This window comes from Bos indicus, chromosome 17 (assembly GCF_029378745.1).
Source record: "Bos indicus isolate NIAB-ARS_2022 breed Sahiwal x Tharparkar chromosome 17, NIAB-ARS_B.indTharparkar_mat_pri_1.0, whole genome shotgun sequence".
Lineage (NCBI taxonomy): Eukaryota > Metazoa > Chordata > Mammalia > Artiodactyla > Bovidae > Bos > Bos indicus.
In genome coordinates this window covers 18,504,309-18,526,681 of record NC_091776.1, presented here as the reverse complement: position 1 = coordinate 18,526,681, position 22,373 = coordinate 18,504,309, and the positions used below count along the sequence as shown (strand labels likewise).

At 39.7% G+C, this 22,373-nt stretch overlaps 1 protein-coding gene across 3 annotated transcripts in view; it reads left to right on the top strand.

Annotated features, from left to right (window-relative positions):
• Nucleotides 1-10,034: 10,034 nt before the first annotated feature.
• The window catches only part of NAA15 (N-alpha-acetyltransferase 15, NatA auxiliary subunit), a 72,513-nt gene continuing 60,174 nt past the window's right edge, over nucleotides 10,035-22,373 (top strand). For 2 of the 3 annotated variants that reach the window (XM_019977213.2, XM_019977212.2), the window contains exon 1: nucleotides 10,055-10,254. In XM_019977213.2, the coding sequence (XP_019832772.1) occupies nucleotides 10,201-10,254 (54 nt within the window). In that variant the 5' untranslated portion in view covers nucleotides 10,055-10,200. Of the gene's footprint in view, nucleotides 10,255-22,373 lie in introns of all 3 variants that reach the window. The other variant, XM_070769090.1, reaches the window with a different exon arrangement.

Here is a 22,373-nt window from a genome sequence, read left to right as displayed (position 1 = left end):
ATCCAAGTCTATGCCCCAACCAGTAATGCTGAAGAAGCTGAAGCTGAACGGTTCTATGAAGACCTACAAGACCTTTTAGAACTAACACCCAAAAAAGATGTTTTCATTATAGGGGACTGGAATGCAAAAGTAGGAAGTCAAGAAACACCTGGAGTAACAGGCAAATTTGGCCTTGGAATACGGAATGAAGCAGGGCAAAGACTAACAGAGTTTTGCCAAGAAAATGCAGTGGTCATAACAAACACCCTCTTCCAACAACACAAGAGAAGACTCTATACATGGACATCACCAAATGGTCAACACCGAAATCAGATTGATTATATATATTCTTTGCAGCCAAAGATGGAGAAGCTCTATACAGTCAGCAAAAACAAGACCAGGAGCTGACTGTGGCTCAGACCATGAACTCCTTATTGCCAAATTCAGATTGAAATTGAAGAAAGTAGGGAAAACCACTAGATCATTCAGGTATGTGGCACCCCACTCCAGTACTCTTGCCTGGAAAATCCCATGGATGGAGGAGCCTGGAAGGCTGCAGTCCATGGGATCGCTGAGGGTCGAACATGACTGAGCGACTTCACTTTCACTTTTCACTTTCGTGCATTGGAGAAGGAAATGGCAACCCACTCCAGTGTTCTTGCCGGGAGAATCCCAGGGATGGGGAAGCCTGGTGGGCTGCCGTCTATGAGATCACACAGAGTCGGACACGACTGAAGTGACTTAGCAATAGCAATAGCAATTCAGGTATGACCTAAATCAAATCCCTTATGATTATACAGTGGAAGTGAGAAATAGATTTAAGGGCCTAGATCTGATAGATAGAGTGCCTGATGAACTATGGAATGAGGTCTGTGACATTGTACAGGAGACAGGGATCAAGACCATCCCCATGGAAAAAAAATGCAAAAAAGCAAAATGGCTGTCTGGGGAGGCCTTACAAATAGCTATGAAAAGAAGAGAAGCGAAAAGCAAAGGAGAAAAGGAAAGATATAAACACCTGAATGCAGAGTTTCAAAGAATAGCAAGATGAGATAAGAAAGCCTTCTTCAGCGATCAATGCAAAGATATAGAGGAAAACAACAGAATGGGAAAGACTAGAGATCTCTTCAAGAAAATCAGAGATATCAAGGGAACATTTCATGCAAAGATGGGCTCAATAAAGGACAGAAATGGTATGGCCCTAACAGAAGCAGAAGATATTAAGAAGAGATGGCAAGAATACACAGAAGAACTGTACAAAAAAGAGCTTCACGACCCAGATAATTACGATGGTGTGATCACTGACCTAGAGCCAGACATCCTGGAATGTGAAGTCAAGTGGGCCTTAGAAAGCATCAGTACGAACAAAGCTAGTGGAGGTGATGGAATTCCAGTGGAGCTATTCCAAATCCTGAAAGATGATGCTGTGAAAGTGCTGCACTCAATATACCAGCAAATTTGGAAAACTCGGCAGTGGCCACAGGACTGGAAAAGGTCAGTTTTCATTCCAATGCCAAAGAAAGGCAATGCCAAAGAATGCTCAAACTACCGCACAATTGCACTCATCTCACATGCTAGGAAAGTAATGCTCAAAATTCTCCAAGCCAGGCTTCAGCAATATGTGAACCGTGAACTTCCTGATGTGCAAGCTGGATTTAGAAAAGGCAGAGGAACCAGAGATCAAATTGCCAACATCTGCTGGATCATGGAAAAAGCAAGAGAGCTCCAGAAAAACATCTATTTCTGCTTTATTGACTATGCCAAAGCCGTTGACTGTGTGGATCACAATAAACTGTGGAAAATTCTGAAAGAGATGGGAATACCAGACCACCTGACCTGCCTCTTGAGAAACCTATGTGCAGGTCAGGAAGCAACAGTTAGAACTGGACATGGAACAACAGACTGGTTCCAAATAGGAAAAGGAGTACATCAAGGCTGTATATTGTCATCCTGTTTATTTAACTTATATGCAGAGTACATCATGAGAAACACTGGACTGGAAGAAACACAAGCTGGAATCAAGATTGCCGGGAGAAATATCAATAACCTCAGATATGCAGATGACACCACCCTTATGACAGAAAGTGAAGAGGAACTAAAGGGCCTCTTGATGAAAGTGAAAGTGGAGAGTGAAAAAGTTGGCTTAAAGCTCAACATTCAGAAAACGAAGATCATGGCATCCGGTCCCATCACTTCATGGGAAATAGATGGGGAAACAGTGTCAGACTTTTATTTTTCTGGGCTCCAAGATCACTACAGATGGTGACTGCAGCCATGAAATTAAAAGACGCTTACTCCTTGGAAGGAAAGTTATGACTAACCTAGATAGCATATTCAAAAGCAGAGACATTGCCAACAAAGATTCGTCTAGTCAAGGCTATGGTTTTTCCTGTGGTCATGTATGGATGTGAGAGTTGGACTGTGAAGAAGGCTGAGCGCCGAAGAATTGATGCTTTTGAACTGTGGTGCTGGAGAAGACTGTTGACAGTTCCTTGGACTGCAAGGAGATCCAACCAGTACATTCTGAAGGAGATCAGCCCTGGGATTTCTTTGGAAGGAATGATGCTAAAGCTGAAACTCCAATACTTTGACCACCTCATGCAAAGAGTTGACTCATTGGAAAAGACTCTGATGCTGGGAGGGGTTGGGGGCAGGAGGAAAAGGGGACGACAGAGGATGAGATGGCTGGATGGCGTCACTGACTCGATGGACGTGAGTCTGAGTGAACTCTGGGAGTTGGTGATGGACAGGGAGGCCTGGCGTGCTGCGATTCATGGGGTCGCAAAGAGTCAGACACGACTGAGCGACTGATCTGATCTGATCTGATGTGATCATATACATGGTCTCATTTCACCTTCACAGCAGTCACATAACACGCTGTGGTTATTCTCAATTTATAGATGAAGCTCAAAGAAGACAAGCTATTTATCCAAGGTGACCTATTATGGACTGCAGCCTCCCAGGCTCCTCCGTCCATGGGATTTTCCAGGCAAGGGTACTGGAGTGGGTAGCCTATCCCTTCTCCAGGGGATCTTCCCGATCAGGGATTGAACCTGGGTCTCCCTCATTGCAGGCAGACGCTTTACCCTCTAAGCCACCATGGAAGCCCTGACCTATTATTATACCTTACATTTGAGAGGACCTCTTACAGTTCCCAGAGTTTGTTTATACGCAGTAGCATAGTAAATCCTCACAACCCTGTGAGGAAAAGAGAATCCTAATAGTTTAGAAGTGCCCTGATCAATTCAAGATCATACTTTCGGGGAAACAGGGACTCTTAGACTGAGGTTTTTAGGCTCCAGATCTATCCTCCTCACCCTACCTAACAGGTTTAAACAGTCCCCTGAGGCCAAGAGCTGCAGAGCAGGCTCAAAGAGCCAAGTTCAAAGAGTCATTCTAAATGATTTTGAAGCAGATTAAACTCTATGCCTCAGTTTTATATCTGTAACAGAACACCTACGCTATAGGTCCCTGGGAAGCTTACAACATACCTGGGAGTTGTAAACAACTTGCTTTTGCTGATCTCTTATGGCGACCCACTCCAGTATTCTTGTCTGGAAAATCCCATGGATGGAGGAGCCTGGAAGGCCTACAGTCCATGGGGTTGCAAAGAGTCAGACACAACTGAGTGACTTCATTTTCTTTGATACCTAGTATACTGACCAATAGGTTTTGTCTTTTACATTTGAACGAAAATTTTTAATGCATTTAGTTCTCAATTCAAACTGATGTTTTAAGACCATGTAAAAATATGTACAGGTAAAAGAAATAATTTAGAAAAGGCAGAAGAAGAGTTAGAAAAGGCAGAGAAACCAGAGATTAAATTGCTAACATCCATTGGATCATAGAAAAACCAAGAGTTCCAGAGAAACATCTACTTTTGCTTTATTGACTATGCCAAAGCCTTTGACTGTGTAGATCACAACAAACTGTGGAAAATTTAACTGATCTGCAGAGTACATATGCAGAGAAATGCCGGGCTGAATGAAGCACAAGCAGGAATCACGATTTCCCGGAGAAATACCAACAACGGCAGATATGCAGATGACACCACCCTTATGGCGGAAAGCGAAGAGAAACTGAAGAGCCTCTTGAAAGTGAAAGAGGAGAGTGAAAAAGCTGGCTAAAACTCAACATTCAAAAAACTAAGATCAGAGCATCCGGTCCCATCACTTCATGGCAAATAGATGGGGAAACAATGGAAAGAATGACAGACTTTATTTTCTTAGGCTCCAGAATCACTGCAGATGGTGACTGCAGCCATGAATTTAAAAGACGCTTACTCCTGGGACAAAAAGCTATGACGAATCTAGACAGTATATTAAAAAGCAGAGACGTTACTTTGTCAACAAAGGTCCGGCTAGTCAAAACTATGGTTTTTCCTGTGGTCATGTATGGATGTGAGAGTTGGACTATACAGAGGGCTGAGCGCCGAAGAATCGATGGTTTTGAACTGTGGTGTTGGAGAAGACTTGAGAGTCCCTTGGACAGTAAGGAGATCCAACCAGTCAATCCTAAAGGAAATCAGTCCTGAATATTTATTGGAGGGACTGATGCTGAAGCTGAAGCTGAAGCTTCAATCCTTTAGCCACCTGATGTGAAGAACTGACTCATTGGAAAAGACCCTGATGCTGGGAAAGATTGAAGGCGGGAGGAGAAGGGGACGACAGAGGATGAGAAGGTTGTATGGCATCACTGTCTTAATGGACATGAGTTTGAGCAAGCTCTGGGAGTTGGTGATGGACAGGGAAGCCTGGCATGCTGCAGTCCATGGGGCTGCAAAGAGTCGGACACAACTGAGTGACCGAACTAACTAAATAAATAATAAATTTTAATACTTTAATCTTTTAAACATAATGTCATGTAGGTTCATGTTAAAGACAAAATAAATGTTAGCAAATTTCTTTTTCCTTCTATGTATTTTTTAGCAATGTTATTGAAAAATTTTTTAACCAAAAATTATTGACTGAAGAGTAAAATAGTTGTTTGATGTTTGGTTCATTTTTACATTTAACTGGTGGCTACAGAGATCGCTACACTGCAGGTCACTTTATAGTTTGTACCCTAGTTTGAGCCTCCTGGGCTCATGCTCAAGTAAGCAAAGCACCCGACTAACATGCTGAGTCAGTTGTTGGTTCTCAACTTGTTGGCTTCTTGTCCACTCAGCAACCTGTCAGTTGTATATCCTTTCTACACCATCCCTTGGAAGCTTCTCCTGACACAGCTTTTGCTAGACTCCAACAAGTTGGAACAGAAGCCACATTTAGTCAGAGCTTAAAGAGCCATGACTGAGCGACGCGCACACACACACACACACACACACACCCATTAGGCAAATTACTAAATTTCACTACTGCTATTGGAAAAAGGCCGTTTTCTTCTTTTGCCCCCGTATCCTTTTACTAGTGTATATTTTGGGAAAGTGATGAAGTATAAGCACATTTCTCTCAGTGTGTTAGAGCTGATGGAACCCTACACTTGGAGTAGGCAGCTGTAGGTAGAACTCCATCTTGAAAAGAATCCTGATGAAGCAATTCCATCCAGGAGCTAATAGCTATATTTTGGTAGAAGCTGCTACATGACATTCATTTAAGCATCTCCAGAATTTGAATGCTAACACCTTATTTATGACCCAGGCAAAGGATTAGAGTTAGCAGCTAAAAAAAAAAAAAAAATCATGATTTTGTTTTGTTTTTACATATATATGTATCTATTGTTTATCAAATTCTTTTCCCATTTGGGTTGTTACAGAATATTTAGCAGTTTCCTGTGCTATAAAGTAGGCCCTTGTTGGTTATCTATTTTAAATATAGTAATATGCATATGTCAGTCCCAGACTGCCAGTCTATCCCTTCCCCTCTCACTTCCCCCTTGTAATCGTAATTTCGTTCTCTAAGTCTGTGAGTCTGTTTTGTAAATAAATTCATTAGTATTTTTTTCTTTTTAGATTATGTATATCAGATCAGATCAGTCGCTCAGTCGTGTCCGACTCTTTGACTGATCTGATTCTGTATATAAGCAATATCATATATTAGTCTTTGTCTGTCTGACTTATTTCACTTAGTCTGATAATCTCCAGGTCTATCTGTGTTGCTGGAAAACCAAATTTTTAGTCCCAGATTTTTCACTCAACTCACATCTTCTGGGAGGGTTAAAGTAAAGCAAGAACTGAAAACAGTATAGAAAAATAAAATTACTTCCTACATGTTTACTGACAAGTACAACAAGGCTGTATATATATTGTCACTCTGTTTATTTAACTTTGCAGAATACATCGTGCGAAATGCTGGGCTGGATGAAGCTCAAGCTGGAATCAAGATTGCAGGGAGAAATATTAATAACCTCATATATGAAGATGACACTATCCTTATACCAGAAAGTAAAGAGGAGCTAAAGAGCCTCTTGATGAAGGTGAAAGAGGAGAGTGAAAAAGTTGGCTTAAAACTCAGCATTCAGCAAACTAAAATCATGGCATCTGGTCCCATCACTTCATGGCAAATAGATGGGGAGACAATGGAGACAGTGACAGACTTTATTTTTTTGGGCTCCAAAATCACTGCAGATGGTGATTGCAGCTATGAAATTAAAAGACACACAAAAAAGAAAAGACACCTGCTCTTTGGAAGAAAAGTTATGACCAACCTAGAGAGCATGTTAAAAAGCAGAGACGTTACTTTGCCAACAAAGGTTTGTCTAGTCAAAGCTAGGGTTTTTCCAGTAGTCATGTACGTGAGAGTTGGACTACGATGAAAGCAGAGCACCGAAGAATTGATGCTTTTGAACTGTGGTGTTGGAGGAGACTCTTGAGAGTCACTTTGACTGCAAGGAGATCCAACCAGTCAATCCTAAAGGAAATCAGTCCTGAATATTTATTGGAGGGACTGATGCTGAAGCTTCAATCCTTTAGCCACCTGATGCGAAGAACTGACTCATTGGAAAAGACTCTGATGCTGGGAAAGATTAAAGGCAGGAGGAGAAGATGACAGAGGATGAGATGGTTGGATGGCATCACCAACTCAACGGACATGCATTTGAGTGAACTCCGGGAGTTGGTGATGGACAGGGAGGCCTAGAGTGCTGTAATCCATGGGGTCGCAAAGAGTTGGACATGACTGAACTGAACTGGACAGCAAGGAGATCAAACCAGTCAATCCTAAAGGAAATCAACCCTGAGCAGTCATCATTGGAAGGACTGATCCTGAAGCTGGAGCTCCAATACTTTGGCCCCTGATGTGAAAGAAAAGACTCTGATCCTGGGAAAGATGGAAGGCAAAAGGAGAAAAGGGCGGCAGAGGATGAGATGGTTAGATAGCATCACTGACTCTATGGACATAAATTTGACCAACTCTGGGAGACAGTGAAGAACAGGGAACCCTGGCGTGCTGTAGTCCATGGGGTTGTAAAGAGTCAGACATGACTTAGTGACCGAACAACTGTTTATTGATTTATGAAGCATGAGAGTACTATACACCAAATTCAGAATCTAGACAGGGATGGAAGTATCTGAAAGCTTTTATTTAAAAGAAAGAAGCAATCACAGAATGTTAATATTTTGTAAACGTTGAGTGGCAAATACATAGATTTCTTTTGTTTCCTTCTATAAAATTTAAATATGTAAAGATCTAAAAGTGTCAATAGAGAACATCTTACATATATTAAGACAGAGGAATTTCACTCTACATTTCCCTTTTGTAGAATTAAGGTTTGCAAAGTTATATATTTATGGTTGTTGTTTAGTCGCTAAGTTGTGTCCGACTCTTTTGCAACCCTATGGACAGGAGCCCAACAGACTCCTCTCTCCATGGGATTTCCCAGGCAAAAATACTGGAGTGGGCTGCCATTTCCTTTTCCTGGGGATCTTCCCCACCCGAGATCAAACCTGCAGCTCTGGTATTGCAGGTAGATTCTTTACCGCTGAGCCATCTGGTTCTGGTTGATTTATCACAAAAGTGATATGCAAATACATGGGGTAAGATGAATGAACTAACCATTATCATCATCGTCACCACCTCACATCTAGCCTTGGATGTGTTAACTCCCTACATAGCTGTCATGCAGAGTATAACCTGTTAAATGGGATTTCTATTTGTCAAATAGCGGTGATCTATCAGAGTAGACATTTTCTTGAGTTCCGGCTATCAAATCACGAACTGTGTGGTCCAACTATCAGTAGGTGCATTTGAACTAGGATGTAACTCACATAAATGTTGAATCAGAGTAGTGTTCACTGAGTCTTAAATATTGTTATTTGTCATCAGCCAAAAGGAACATATTTGCCAAACTATATTGCTGGCTCATCTATTCAGTTACTCAGCTTCTGGTGGAAACTACTGTTTGTTTCAAAGATCAGAAATTTTCTTCCCCCATGGTGAAAACAGAATATTATTTACAGGAGAAATTTAGAAAAATATAGCAAATAATATTGCTAAAAGTACTTTCAGATATGAAGCTAGAGATTTGGAAACTCAAGTGAGAAGCTAAGCTAAAATTATCACCTTGAGTTACACAATTTTTCTACTTTTTAATAGTTCAGATAGTTGAAAAACCTGTGGAGGAGGGGTGTGAAGTTTGAAGGTTATCACTAAATAACAACTGTATTTTATGAATTTTAAATTAGTTCTTAGTTTTTTTTTTTTTCTTTTAAAATTAAAGTTAAAAAACTGGTCATATTTCAAAACCCAAACACTGTTTCTTATACCCAGATTTTCTTAATGGAACTTTTAAAGAGATCACAGAATTGGAAGTAATTCTGGGATTTGACTGCAACGATCTTACTGGTGACCCAGGCAAAAGGAGAGGACATTCAAGATAACAGCCAGAAAACCCAAGTATTAGTCCCAGATTTTTCCACAGGAAAACATCTTACTCAACTCACACCTTCCATGGTGCATTAAAGAGCAAGCCAAAACCAGCAAAATATCTGTGTAACTATGATTAAAAGATCAAAGCTACTGGAAGTATTATTTAACGACTCGATGTAAAAAATGCTACTACTGATGGAATTCAGGATCTGGAGAGAGATAATCAAGAGCAATCAAGGATATAAATTGTTCACATGATGTGAAAATTTGTAGTCATTGATAGAATGCCACTTTTAAAATAGCTTCACTGTCGATTTTTAGTGAAATGACTTCGAAGAGGTTCTATTCGGTATCCAGTCTGACCTTGCTTACTGCAGCAGTTCTCTAGTATCCTTGCCAGATACTTTTCGTCTTCCTAAGATTTAAGGATTTCTAGTGACGGGCAGTCAGAGTATTAAGCACTTGCTTGAAGCCAGCTCCAAGGGATTCAGTGACCTTGAATTCTTCACTACCCCAAGGTGACCCAACACTGCATTGCATGAACTCGCTGATAAAATGAAACACACAGTTTAACCTTCAGACGTTTCTTTGGCAGTGCAAATATGATCTGGCTGACTACCTTTCCAGGGTCCTCTTAAAGTAACAAAGTAGATCCTGGATATCCCAGCCAGGCCCATTTAATTGGTTAACTTTTTCACGCTTTTCAGACTCCATTAAGCTCCATCCTCTCTGTATCAGTTTACAAGTCTCCACCTCTGCTGCTCAACCAGGCACTTTGTCCACGATCAAACACAGCGCTTCTTGAACACCCGCATTTTAGCACTTCAGGCTCAAACTCTGATTATACACATTGGGAGAGCCTACCCAATGAATGAAAGGCCAATCTAGCTATTAGCAGTGGAGACGCGATGCTGAGGCGGTCGGAACCGCAGCCGGTCACTTTCCCCATGCTTCCCCAGCGCCTCCAGGACAAGAAACCGAAAGGATGGGCGGGGCCTGTCGATACCCTTAAGGCCTCCGCGGGCCGACGGCCTCCAGGTTTCCCAGCAAGCTCCGGGACAGAGGAGGTGGGGAAAGGAGGTCATCGCGCTTGCGCGCTAGTAGGTGTGACCCGGGTGGGAAAGCCCTCGGCGTCCGCCATTTTGGCTGCCTCTGTCGGTCTGTTCAGTTACCACGTGAACCGCCGACGGAGACCCGTTGGGGGGGGGAGGCGGCGGCAGTGTTAAGTGAGAAAGGAAAAAAAGACTACGAGGGGAAGGGGGTGTCGGGGTTGGGCGACGCGGTGACACCTGAAGCCTGGTGGCGGCGGTGGATCCGGGCAATCAAGGCTGAAGCAGCCAGGACGACGGCGGCGGCGGCGGCCGGACAAACAGGCTGACCGAGCCGGGCGGTGGCGGGAGCAGCGGGAGGAGCCGGAACGATGCCGGCCGTGAGCCTCCCGCCCAAGGAGAACGCTCTCTTCAAGCGGATCCTGGTAAGTGTGAGGCTTCGGGCAGGCAGCGAGGAGGATTTAGCCGGTACACGGGCCTGTCACCCCTAACCTCGGCCCACCGGGCACCGGGCCACCCCCGCCCGGGACCCCGCCTTCGTACTCCTAGTCAGGCTGAATGCACTCCTTCGTCCCTTCCTTGAGGTTCCCTCTACGGCCCGCGCGCCCGGGACCACAGGTTTCCTCCTCCCCGTCCCCACGCTCTGAAGGCCGTGGTTCCGGAGTAGGCCCCTTGCTCCCAGCTTCTAGACGACCGGTTCTCATTCGTCCCGAGCGAAGGGAGGAGAGGCCTGCTTTCAGCAGGGAGCCGGGCGACAGGGGCAGGAGCGGCGGCCCGGCTGGTGTGGGAACGCTGCCGGCAGGCCAGGGTGGCACCCTTGGAAGGAACAGGTGGTGCGGATACCGCACCGCTCATTCATTGCCCAAGCGCGGCTCTCCCTCCATGGTCCGTCCCTCCCTCTTACTCTCCTCTTGGGATTCACCTGTCCCCGCCCGACTCGGGGTCACTGATTGACCTGGGAGGAGGGAAGGAAGAAAGGCGTTCGGAAGGGGAGAGGAAGCTTTCTAAACTACTACCCTGGTAGTCAGTAGGGATGCTTGCGTCTCCAGCTTCTTAGCCTCTCTCGTTCCCTCCTTCTGGAGTAGGGAAGAGACATTTATTTCTTAGTTTCCGAGCGGGAAACAGCCCCACCTCATCACCCTCCTTGGAGGTGGGGCCCATTGCGAGGGGGCGGTCCAGTAGGAAGTGAAAAGTTGAGAGCTTTTAGTTGAGAAGTTCTAGACAAGGGTTTCTTATAGACTGAAGTGTGTTAACTTCACGTAAGCTTTTAGTTGAGAAGTTCTAGACAAGGGTTTCTTATAGACTGAAGTGTGTTAACTTAACGGATGCAAGAAATTAGCAGAGAAAAGAGAATATAAGAACTTTTGAAATGGATCTTTTTGACGGTAGCTTAGGCTCGATAATTTCCTGCATTTCAGATATGTGCAGTTTGCATTGTTTTTTTTTTAAATACATTAATAAGATGATGTTTGGAGCCACTGTTTACGTTGTAGAATGTCTTGTAGCTTAGGTGCTATAATTAACACTCTGTAGCACGCTTTTGTTTGGCTGAGTGGGTTGCCGCTTTCATGCAGACATTTCTTTGAAAGAATTAACTACGTTTACCAAACTGCCAAACTGCAGCCTGTCAGGCTGAAATCCATGGGGTCGCAAATAGTCGGACACGACTTAGAGACTGAGCAACAACAACCAAACTTAAGTCTTAAAATTTGGAGTATGTGTTACGAAAGTGTTAGTGTTTTCCTTTTGCAATTTAAGTGTATTTCGTTTGTTTGAAAAGTATAACGACTCCAAGGACCCGGGTTTTCTAGACCCATGTTGAACTAACTTTGGTTTTACAGAAACATCCATTTGCCTATAGATTTAGTCATTAAGTATGGAAACGCATGTAAGAAAGTTACATCCAATACGGTGTAACTCTTAGTTACCTTATGCCAATTTTTTTGTTTTTAGACTAATGGAGTGTATGTAGGACTGTATCACTATTTCACCAGAAGTTTATTTTTATATATTTTAAAGGAGTAATTGGTGTGTAGGTTCGACTGTAACATAGTTTTAGGATAGTAGTTTGTCGTTAATCTTCCTCCCCAATTCTACTTTTAAAAAATTCAAGTTGAAAAGTTGAGAGGAGTACAAGGAGCCCTTGTAAATTCTGTAAACATTTAACATTTTGCCAGATTTGCTTTTTCTCTGTCCTCACACATATACAAGAGTTAAAAGGAAATTGCTGGTCTGATCTTCATCCCTACATGCTTCAGCAAAGCATCCTCTTAGAGTAGGATATCATTTTGTATAACCATAAGAATATTAATAATCACTCCCTGATATTGTCTAATATCCAGTTTATTAAATTTTCCTAATTGTTAGGGCAGCACTTAAAAAAAAAACTTAGTTTGAGCTTGACTGTAGAGTTGCACATAATTTAAAAAAATAATAGATTACCTTGTACCTTTTATCCAGTTTCCCCACTGCTAATGCTTTGCAAAGCCATAGTTCAATATCATAACGTTGATACAATCTGCCAGTCTTATTCAGGTTTCTCCATTTTACTTGTACTAATTTGTGTGTATATTTAGTTCTTTGCAGTGTTGCCACACGTGTAGATTACATAACCATCATTACAGTCAACATACAGAACAGTTCCAGGAGCACAAGGATCCCTCTGTTGCCGTTTCAGAACTGCACTCTCTCCTGTTCCTCCCATCTCCTCTAACCTGAGACTGGCAGCCACCACTAATCTGTTCTCTGTTTTTATAATTTGGTCATTTGAAGAATGTTTACTGAAAAGAGTCATACTGTACATGACTTTTTAGGATTAGCCTTTTGTGTGTGTGTGTGTAAGTAACCAGATTCCCTTGAGATTCATCCAGATTGTTGAGTGTATCAATAGTTTGTTCTTTTTAATTGCTGAGTAGAATTCTACGATGTGGATGTACCACAGTTTTCTTTACAGTTCATAGCATAACAGTTTTTGATTAAACATCTTAAACTTAAAAAGAAAATTATTTGGTGATAGTGGAGGAAGTCCCTTAAATTCATTGCTAAAATCAAGGTGCTAAAGGGCTTCTTGTTATAAAGTGTATACAGAGGAAGTGTAAAAATCATTAAATGAAACGGAATATAATTTCCTTATTGTTTTCTTACATTAAAAATGAAAATATCACTAACCGAAGTGTGGTTAGTATTTGCTCTTACTAAGTTGTTTCTGCTTCTTCAGTACTTGTAGTAGTTACTGCTTTTGATTTCAACGCCTGCCCCCCTCCCCCCAAAAGTTTGCATACCTTGTAATCAAGTGTTGCAGGGTTAGTAACTGTTAAATCCTTCCATTAGCATTCAGTTTCTCAGCTAGTGCTTTGTTAGTTGTATCCTGCTTGTTCGTAGTAAAGTTGTATAAGAATGAAATTAGTTTGTATTTTTTAAAAATTTGAAACACTGATTTCAAAATAATGAAGTATGTTTTGACTTAATTTTTCAAAAGAAACCTGGTTTACACGTTGGTGTGTAAAAAAATTTCAGAATTTCTGTAGTGGATTTTCCTGGCTTGTTCTAGTCTAGTTGGTATCTGAAATTCAATTTTGTTGCATATTTGGCCCATCTTTTCCCCCCATTTTACTCTGCTGTGTTCTGAAATGCTAAAGCCCTGCCATGAGTTGGTCAAAATGTCTGCAAAATATGTCTTAATTTGTCTACAGAAGAAACAGGTGATGAATTTAACGTGGTATTATGTGGGAGTTTAAAGAAGAGTTATTTGTGTTTGCCAGAGGTGTTTTGTTGTTGTTGTAATTACATACCATTTTAACACTTTGGAAAACTGAGTTATTAGCAAATGTGTATTTGCCTACTCATGATGCTATTTGTTTATCTAAATAGTTTGAGGGGCATTACCAGATCTTTACACGACTTTCTTGGGATATAGCTTAAGCGTAGGAATAATGAGATTGCCAGGGTAGAGTGAAATCCACACCTTTTTAGATTTTAGCCCACTTGGAAAAGTAGTTGGACATACCCTAATACCTTGCAGTGAAGCTAGTTTGTTGACTGTTAGTGCCTTTGCTTTATTTTCTCTTCTCTTTAGATGTTAGTGTGAACTGTAAGAAAAAAAAAAATCTTAAGTGCGAAGTACTTAAAATATGTACAGCATTAATCTATTTTTGGACTATAGCCTGAATGATTTATGTCTTTAGTTAAAAGTCTAATGGATAAAATTTTTCTTTCCTAGAAAAGTGGTAAGAGAAGTTAGCATAGCATGGTGATAATATTTGCAATTTATTGGAAGCTTACTCTTTGTATTGTGCACTGGAACTTCCCTGTGATGATAGAAATGTTCTGTATCTGTTCTGTCCATTATCATAGCCATTAACCATTTGTGGCTGTTGTACACGTGAAATATGGCTAGTGTGGTTGAGGAACTGAGTTATTAATTTTAATTAATTTAAATTCACATAGCCACAGTGAACAGTGAGTGCACTTGTAGAATCCTTCTCTAGTCTCAAAGCATTTCAAGATAGGGACATGTTTATTAAGGAACACACTAAGATTAAAGTTAACAGCTAGTGTAAGGAATGAAACTTTTTTCAGGGCACTTATACTACACCCATCTAGTTCTTTATTAGTTAAAAGGAGTTTTAATAATTGTTGGTGGCTACACATGTTGTGGGTACCTAAAATATTGTAGGTAAATTATTTCATTTTAGTTATTGCTTTTGGAAAAAGTGCTGTTTCTACAGTTAATGATATGTAGGTTGGATTGAGTTGCACATGAACTAAATTAAAATTAGGAATTGTTAACAAGGAGATTTCCATATGCACATGGGAAGGTCAACTGACTTTAATTTCTGTGTGACAATAATAGTTTGGCAACTGAGTGTGGATAGTAACCTTGAAATTTGCTTTAATATACTTTGCCTGTACTGTATATGTTTAGAATATAATGAAAACAAAAAATTAATACAAAGTTTTAGCTGTTCTGAAGTCCCCTTTCTTCTGTATACAGTAGGTAATCAAACGTTTGAACTAGAATGAATTTGTTTAAAGGTGAATTAGGAAATGAAATGCAGTTTTGCATAACTATATTCTTAATAAACACTATATTCTTAAAAGGCACAACATACTTTTAAAGTTTTTTGGTTTTTTTTAATGCTTTTAATAAAAAGTCTAAAAAGTCTTATGAGAAGAAAAAACTGATAATGTTGCAAATTCACTAATTTGTTTTAACTATCCTAAATTCTTACTGGAATGGGTGTAGGGTGAACACACACATAAGTATATGTCTTTATGTGAATTGACAAAGCATATATATTTTTAAATGCTTTATTGTTTTAGAAACATGAAATATTTAAGAAATGATGCTTTTGGGTTAAGAGAGTAGATTATAATACTTGTTTGTGCAGATATTTGGGGAATAGAGTATTCGGGTTTTAAAAAAAATGAATGACTACATTTTAGTTTTCGATTGTAATAGACAACACTATATGTGTAGAAAAGCAGACAAAAGCTAATAGGAACCTGAATTTAATGTTCGATTCTGTGAGTATTTCAAAGCCTTGCAGTCTTGAACCTTTACTGGGGATTATACAAACTAAGTTATTTGATGATAAAGAGTTGCCATTCCAACTGTTAACTTTGAAGACTGGTTAAAAGCAGTTTCCACAGAGGCAGACATGGGTGCTCTGTTTGATTGATGGACAGGAAAGCTATTGGCCAACTGGCTTTAACAGAAGGGATCTCTTTGTTTAGTGTGCATTCTTGTTTCCTTGAATATTTCTGCTTCTGATAATGCATTTCTTAGAAAGCATTGATTCAAATTTATTTTCTTTGTTCATAAAAGTGCTTTTGGACATAAAAAGCTAGGTTATAGAAGGGATCATATACAGAGGCTGTTTGTTCAGAATTTTGTCCTCCAGATACCTGCATGGCTCATTTCTTCTCTTATTTCTTTTATTGATAGAATTTTGCTCAGATATTCTCTAAATGTTATATTGCGGCCTTCCTTGACCAAAAGCCCTCTTCAACTCATCTGTGTATTTTCTTCCTTGCTGTATTTTTCTCCTTATCATTATTTGACATATCTGATATGTGTGTGTGTGTGTGTGTATACACACATATATATATATACAAGAAATTTATCACATGTCTTCTATAATTAAGATGTAGGTTTTATGAGAATAGGGACTTTGTTAATCAGTACATATTTTTGCATGAAGTGAGCGTGAAGACAGTGACTACAGGGCAAGAGAGAGAAATCTTTATCTTTGGATTTTGTGCTTGCGTAAAGGTTTTTGGAGAAGGGAGTTAACCTGGGCCTTGGCATTGTAGAATAGAGTATTATATGAGGTAATTGTAGGATATCAGGCAGAACCTGTATTACTTGGTAAAGCCTTGGAAGTTGTATTTATGAATGAATCATAGTATTAGGTTTGTTTACATGGTCTTTCTCCCATCACAAAAGCACAAGAGAAAATTTTTATTGTTTCTTTTTTGGTTACGTTAGCATTGGAGGGAAAATGGTACCTGGATTAAATAAGGATGTTTATCATGTGGACCCTGTTGGGTAAGTCATCTGTAGTTTCATAAAGCTCTAAAACTGATTCTGATAAAGTCAGGGTTGAGGACCAGTGTATATGATATTATGAGACAGGAATATAAAATGTTAGAAGGGAGAACATTTGTAATGTAGAGTTGCTTTGTAGGTGTTTTTTAGAAAACTTAAAAATCAAATTGAATTCTTGGAGTTTGAGAAAGGCTTGCTGGCAAGCTGGTGTGGCAGAGCAAGCCGTTTAATCAGTGAGCCTAGCTAACTGTCAGCATTCACATCTAAATGTTAATACAACTCTGCTGTCTGTTAGTAGGCAATAGCCCTACTGAAAAGAGAAAAACTTAAGATTTTTAGTGAAAAATGATCTCAGAAATAATGTCAGTTGCTGGTGTTGATGGTAAGAAGAACAAGTGGAGATTCACAAGTGATGGTCCTTAGTGTATATAGTAGAATATGGAGGGAAGGAAAACCTTATTCTTGACTTCAGGGAATTTCCCTGGAATGTCAGCAGTGCATTTACATTTAAGCTGTTTTAAGATGCATGCTGTACAAACTTGTATTAAAGTTGTAACTTAAAAAGCAAAACAAAACTAGTTTGATGTGTTGTATGTGATTCCCCCACCCCTGTCCGTGGGTAAGGTATGAATTGTATTTTTACTACTTAATTTGAAACTAAAATAATTCCATTATTATAGAATTAATCCATTATAGATTAATAAAAGCAATTTTTTTGGCTATTTAAAAGTAAAATATAAATTGAAATATAAAAATAACTGATGGTGATGTTAGTGTTTTTGTTACCTTATATGCTGTATTCCACTGAGATTTTCTTTCATAAGTAAAATAATATGAACACATTTTCAGTTGAGATCCTTTGAAATTTCACCTAAAACCTCCTGAGACAATTACAATCTTGTTTGATAATTTTAATCTTAAAGATTTTTTTTTTTATAGAGGAGATAGTTGAACTTTCTGTGTGTAATCTGTAAGAGGTGTTTTATCTGATAGTGTGTGAAAGGAGAAATGAAAGTTTACTTTTAAGAATATAGACCTGGGGGAAAAAAGTCCCTGGAGTTGGTTGTGTGCTTCCATACATGGTGGTGGTTCTGATTTAAGAAAAAAAATGTTCTCCTATGTTAATGGCTTTCAGTTAATATGGTATCCTGTTTTTCACCTTTGGTTATCAGTGCTTTGGAACTAAGAATCTTTAAGAAAGGGAAAATGTAGTAACTTGGCATTTATTGCTCATCTATTTTGAGCTAGATTCTGCGCTAGGCTTCCCCCCAACCCCATATTAGCTGATCTAAACCTTGTTTTACTCTTTTGAGGAAATTGTAATAAGTATAAACAATACTTACGATTGTGTTATTTAAAGTATATTTCTAATTGCTTTATATATAGCCAGTTGTGCTATATCAGGACATAAGTTCTTGAAAGTCAGTGCATTATGCAATTGCTGACTAAAATCAGGTAATAACCCACAGAGCTTGTGGGAAAAATAGAATTGGGCCACAACAATTAAAAAATTCATTGATAACAAATTAGAAACCAAGATAAGAACCTAATAAAACTGAGAGCACAGTTTTACATATGTAAAATGGCTAACAATGTAAATACTGTAATACAAATACTGCCTTTTGGAAGTTTACTTGTAGAAGTGGGTGTCAAGTATTGCAGCTGGTGAATTACTGTGAAGTGATGGAAGGAAAGTTACCTTAAATCTCAGAGAAAGTTGTAACAGCAGAGGTGGATGGCTGTGACTGGTAACCCACGAGATGAATTGAGGGGGCTTAGATGTCTGAGGTGTGTGTCAGTGCTGTGCATGCCTATTTGGCTCATTTCAGCTACGTGCAGTTTTCTGATTCAACTACTATTTCTGGTAGACAAATCCTACAGATCAGATCAGATCAGATCAGTCGCTCAGTCCTGTCCGACTCTTTGCGACCCCATGAATCGAAGCACACCAGGCCTCCCTGTCCTTCCCCCAATCCCTCCCACCATCAGAATCTTTTCTAATGAGTCAACTCTTCACATGAGGTGGAGAGTTTCAGCTGGCGTTTCAGCTTCAGCATCATTCCTTCCAAAGAAATCCCAGGGGTGATCACCTTCAGAATGGACTGGTTGGATCTCCTTGCAGTCCAAGGGACTCTCAACAGTCTTCTCCAACACCACAGTCCAAGCATCAATTCTTCGGCGCTCAGCCTTCTTCACAGTCCAACTCTCACATCCATACACGACCACAGGAAAAACCACAGCCTTGACTAGACGAACCTTTGTTGGCAAAGTAATGTCTCTGCTTTTGAATATGCTATCTAGGTTGGTCATAACTTTCCTTCCAAGGAGTAAGCGTCTTTTAATTTCATGGCTACAGTCACCATCTGTAGTGATTTTAGAGCCCAGAAAAATAAAGTCTGACATTGTTTCCACTGTTTCCCCATCTATTTCCCATGAAGTGATGGGACCGGATGCCATGATCTTCGTTTTCTGAATGTTGAGCTTTAAGCCAACTTTTTCACTCTCCACTTGCACTTTCATCAAGAGGCTTTTTAGTGCCTCTTCACTTTCTGCCATAAGGGTGGTGTCATCTGCATATCTGAGGTTATTAATATTTTTCCTCGGCAATCTTGATTCCAGCTTGTGTTTCTTCCAGCCCAGTGTTTCTCATGATGTACTCTGCATATAAGTTAAATAAACAGGGTGACAATATACAGCCTTGATGTACTCCTTTTCCTATTTGGAACCAGTCTGTTGTTCCATGTCCAGTTCTAACTGTTGCTTCCTGACCTGCATACAGATTTCTCAAGAGGTAGATCATGTGGTCTGGTATTCCCATCTCTTTCAGAATTTTCCACAGTTTATTGTGATCCACACAGTCAAAGGCTTTGGCATAGTCAATAAAGCAGAAATAGATGTTTTTCTGGAGCTCTCTTGCTTTTTCCATGATCCAGCAGATGTTGGCAATTTGATCTCTGGTTCCTCTGCCTTTTCTAAATCCAGCTTGCACATCAGGAAGTTCACGGTTCACATATTGCTGAAGCCTGGCTTGGAGAATTTTGAGCATTACTTTCCTAGCGTGTGAGATGAGTACAATTGTGCGGTAGTTTGAGCATTCTTTGGCATTGCCTTTCTTTGGCATTGGAATGAAAACTGACCTTTTCCAGTCCTGTGGCCACTGCTGAGTTTTCCAAATTTGCTGGCATATTGAGTGCAGCACTTTCACAGCATCATCTTTCAGGATTTGGAATAGCTCCACTGGAATTCCATCACCTCCACTAGCTTTGTTCGTAGTGATGCTTTCTAAGGCCCACTTGGCTTCACATTCCAGGATGTCTGGCTCTAGGTCAGTGATCACACCATCGTGATTATCTGGGTCGTGAAGCTCTTTTTTGTACAGTTCTGTGTATTCTTGCCATCTCTAATTTAGTGTGCTCAAAATGCCTGTAAGTATCAATCGTGTTGGAGCAAATATGTATTTTCAAAACTAGTATTCTGGAAGTGGCCGAACGTGAACTTAGAGATCACACAGCCTGGGTCTGAGTAGCTCTTCCTTCACTCTGCTGTTCGTCATTTACTAAACCAGAACATCTTGCATCTAGTACCTGAGATCGGAGAAGGCAACGGCACCCCACTCCAGTACTCTTGCCTGGAGAATCCCAGGGACGGCGGAGCCTGGTAGGCTGCAGTCCATGGGGTAGCAAACAGTCAGAGACGACTGAGCGACTTCCCTTTGACTTTTCACTTTTGTGCATTGGAGAAGGAAATGGCAACCCACTCCAGTGTTCTTGCCTGGAGAATCCCAGGGACGGCGGAGCCTGGTGGGCTGCCGTCTATGGGGTCGCACACAGTCGGAGACGACTGAAGCGACTTAGCAGCAAACCAGAACTTCTTGCATCAAGTACCTGAGATAGTGTCACATTCGTTGCCAACTTAGTTGCCACTGCCATTAAATAGACTTAAACTTCTTCAGACATTTTCTTTGTTCGAAGAAGCTTTGTACCCAGAATATCAAAAGTTTCAGGCTAATTCCTTCTAAAGATTTTTGAAAACGGGTGGCTAAGTAACACTTTTAAAGCAGGAAATAAAATATTACATGTTTCTTCAATTTGTGTTTTAAGATGATGGGTTTTAATCCTGACTGCTTTACTTTATCTTTTATGCTTTTTAAGCGTTAGTTTGTAAATCTGAATAAAAAGAGAAAAACAGTATTTTTCTGTCCTACTTTACTGGTCAGGTAGTGAGATATGTATAAAAGTCCTTGGTAAGTGCTAAAGCGTATGTGTTAGTAAATGTGTAATATAGGTATAGTCTGAAAGATGTTACCTTTTCTACTGAATTGACCTTATCTTGGTTTTATGTTACTTATTTTGTAATTTTTAAAAATATTTTTATTTTGTTTTGTATACTTTTTGGTTTTTAAGGAGGTTTATATTTTTGTTTTAGTGAGTTACTTTTATATGTATACTTTTAAAAATTCCTGGGAATTTCCCTGGCAGTCCAGCTGACCCTGGACTCCAGTCCTTGGCAGTTCAGAGTCAACTCTTTGACGCTCTGGGCCCAGGTTTGGTCCCTCAAGCTGCAGGTGTGGCCAAAACAAGTAAAATTCTTTTAGTTCTCTTTTTTCTTATGTAGGCGTGTGGAGGGGAGGGGATTTTATGCTGTGATTATTAACGTGTGAATGAACTTACTTTACTCAATTTTTTTTCTAGTCTCTTTTCCTTTGACTTTATTACTTGTGAGAACATGCCATTTTATGTATATTCTACTCTCATCAATACCTTTGTTTTAGATTTAATTCTATAAATAGAGTTAATATTAAGTGACTGACCTTTTTCTGAAGTTTTATTGTCTCTTGGCTGGATGAAACTTACTGTTTAGTAGAGATTCCTCAACCCCGCTTGTGGAAACCTTTTAAGGGCTTAGATGTTAAAAGTGCTTTCCTGCCGTCTTGATGTTTGAAGGATAGCTTGACTCACATATTCTTAGATTTCTTAAAAATGACTGCCCTGCCATGGTCTTGTTTATATGTTGCTGATGCCAACCTGGTTTTCTTTTCTTTGTTGATGATGTGGTCTTTTTTGAAGATGTGAATTTTTCTTTATCTGTAAAATTGAATTATTTTACTTAGTTATGTCTCTGTGTTGACTATTCTAGATAAATTTTCCCTGGTATGTGTTTTCAGATTGTAGATTGATGTTTTCTTTGAGTCAGTAATTATAGTTTTGAATATTAGTTCAAATATTAGTTCAGCTGTTTCATTCTTCAGTGACCTTTGCTTATTGGATCTTTGCATCTCTTTTATATTGTTTCCTTCAGTTCTTTTATATTGTATATCTTATAATTTAGTCTTCATTTCTGAGATGGTTTTGTGTTTTTTTTTTTTTTCTATTTTAAATTCACTTTTTTCATGTTATTTAAACTTTTTATTCACTATTTAAAATTTTGAGTATTTGATTTGAGATGTTCTTTTATGTCTGCATCTGTTTTTTTAGTTATTTCCTATTTGTGATGGAGTGTTACATCTTTCCTTATAGCAATAAAACTATAAAATATAGTTTTATTGCTATAGTTTTCGATGTGTTTTCATCTGCCCAAATTTTTCACTTTTAAAAATTCTGTGTAAGTAATTTGCTATGGATGCTGAGTTCTTTTTTTCTCTTCAGGTTATTTGTGATGGGCTTTGCTGTATCAGCAATACAGACAGTTTTATTTTGGGGTGAGGTTGGGTGGTTTCTTCAGTCTCTTAGTTCAGGAATACCCTCTTTGTTGCTGTAGTCAAATGCAGTTTTTAAAATAAGTCCTCTCGGGACTTCCCCTGGTGATCCAGTGGTAAAGAATTTGCCCTCCAGTGCAGTGGGCTTGGGTTGATACCTGGTTGGGGAACTAAGATCCCACATGCCACAGGGCAGCTAAACCCATTTGCCACAACTAAAGAAATGTGTTGCAATGAAGACCAACCACGGCCTAAATAGCAGAAACTATCAAACTATTAAAAAAATAATAAATAAAAAT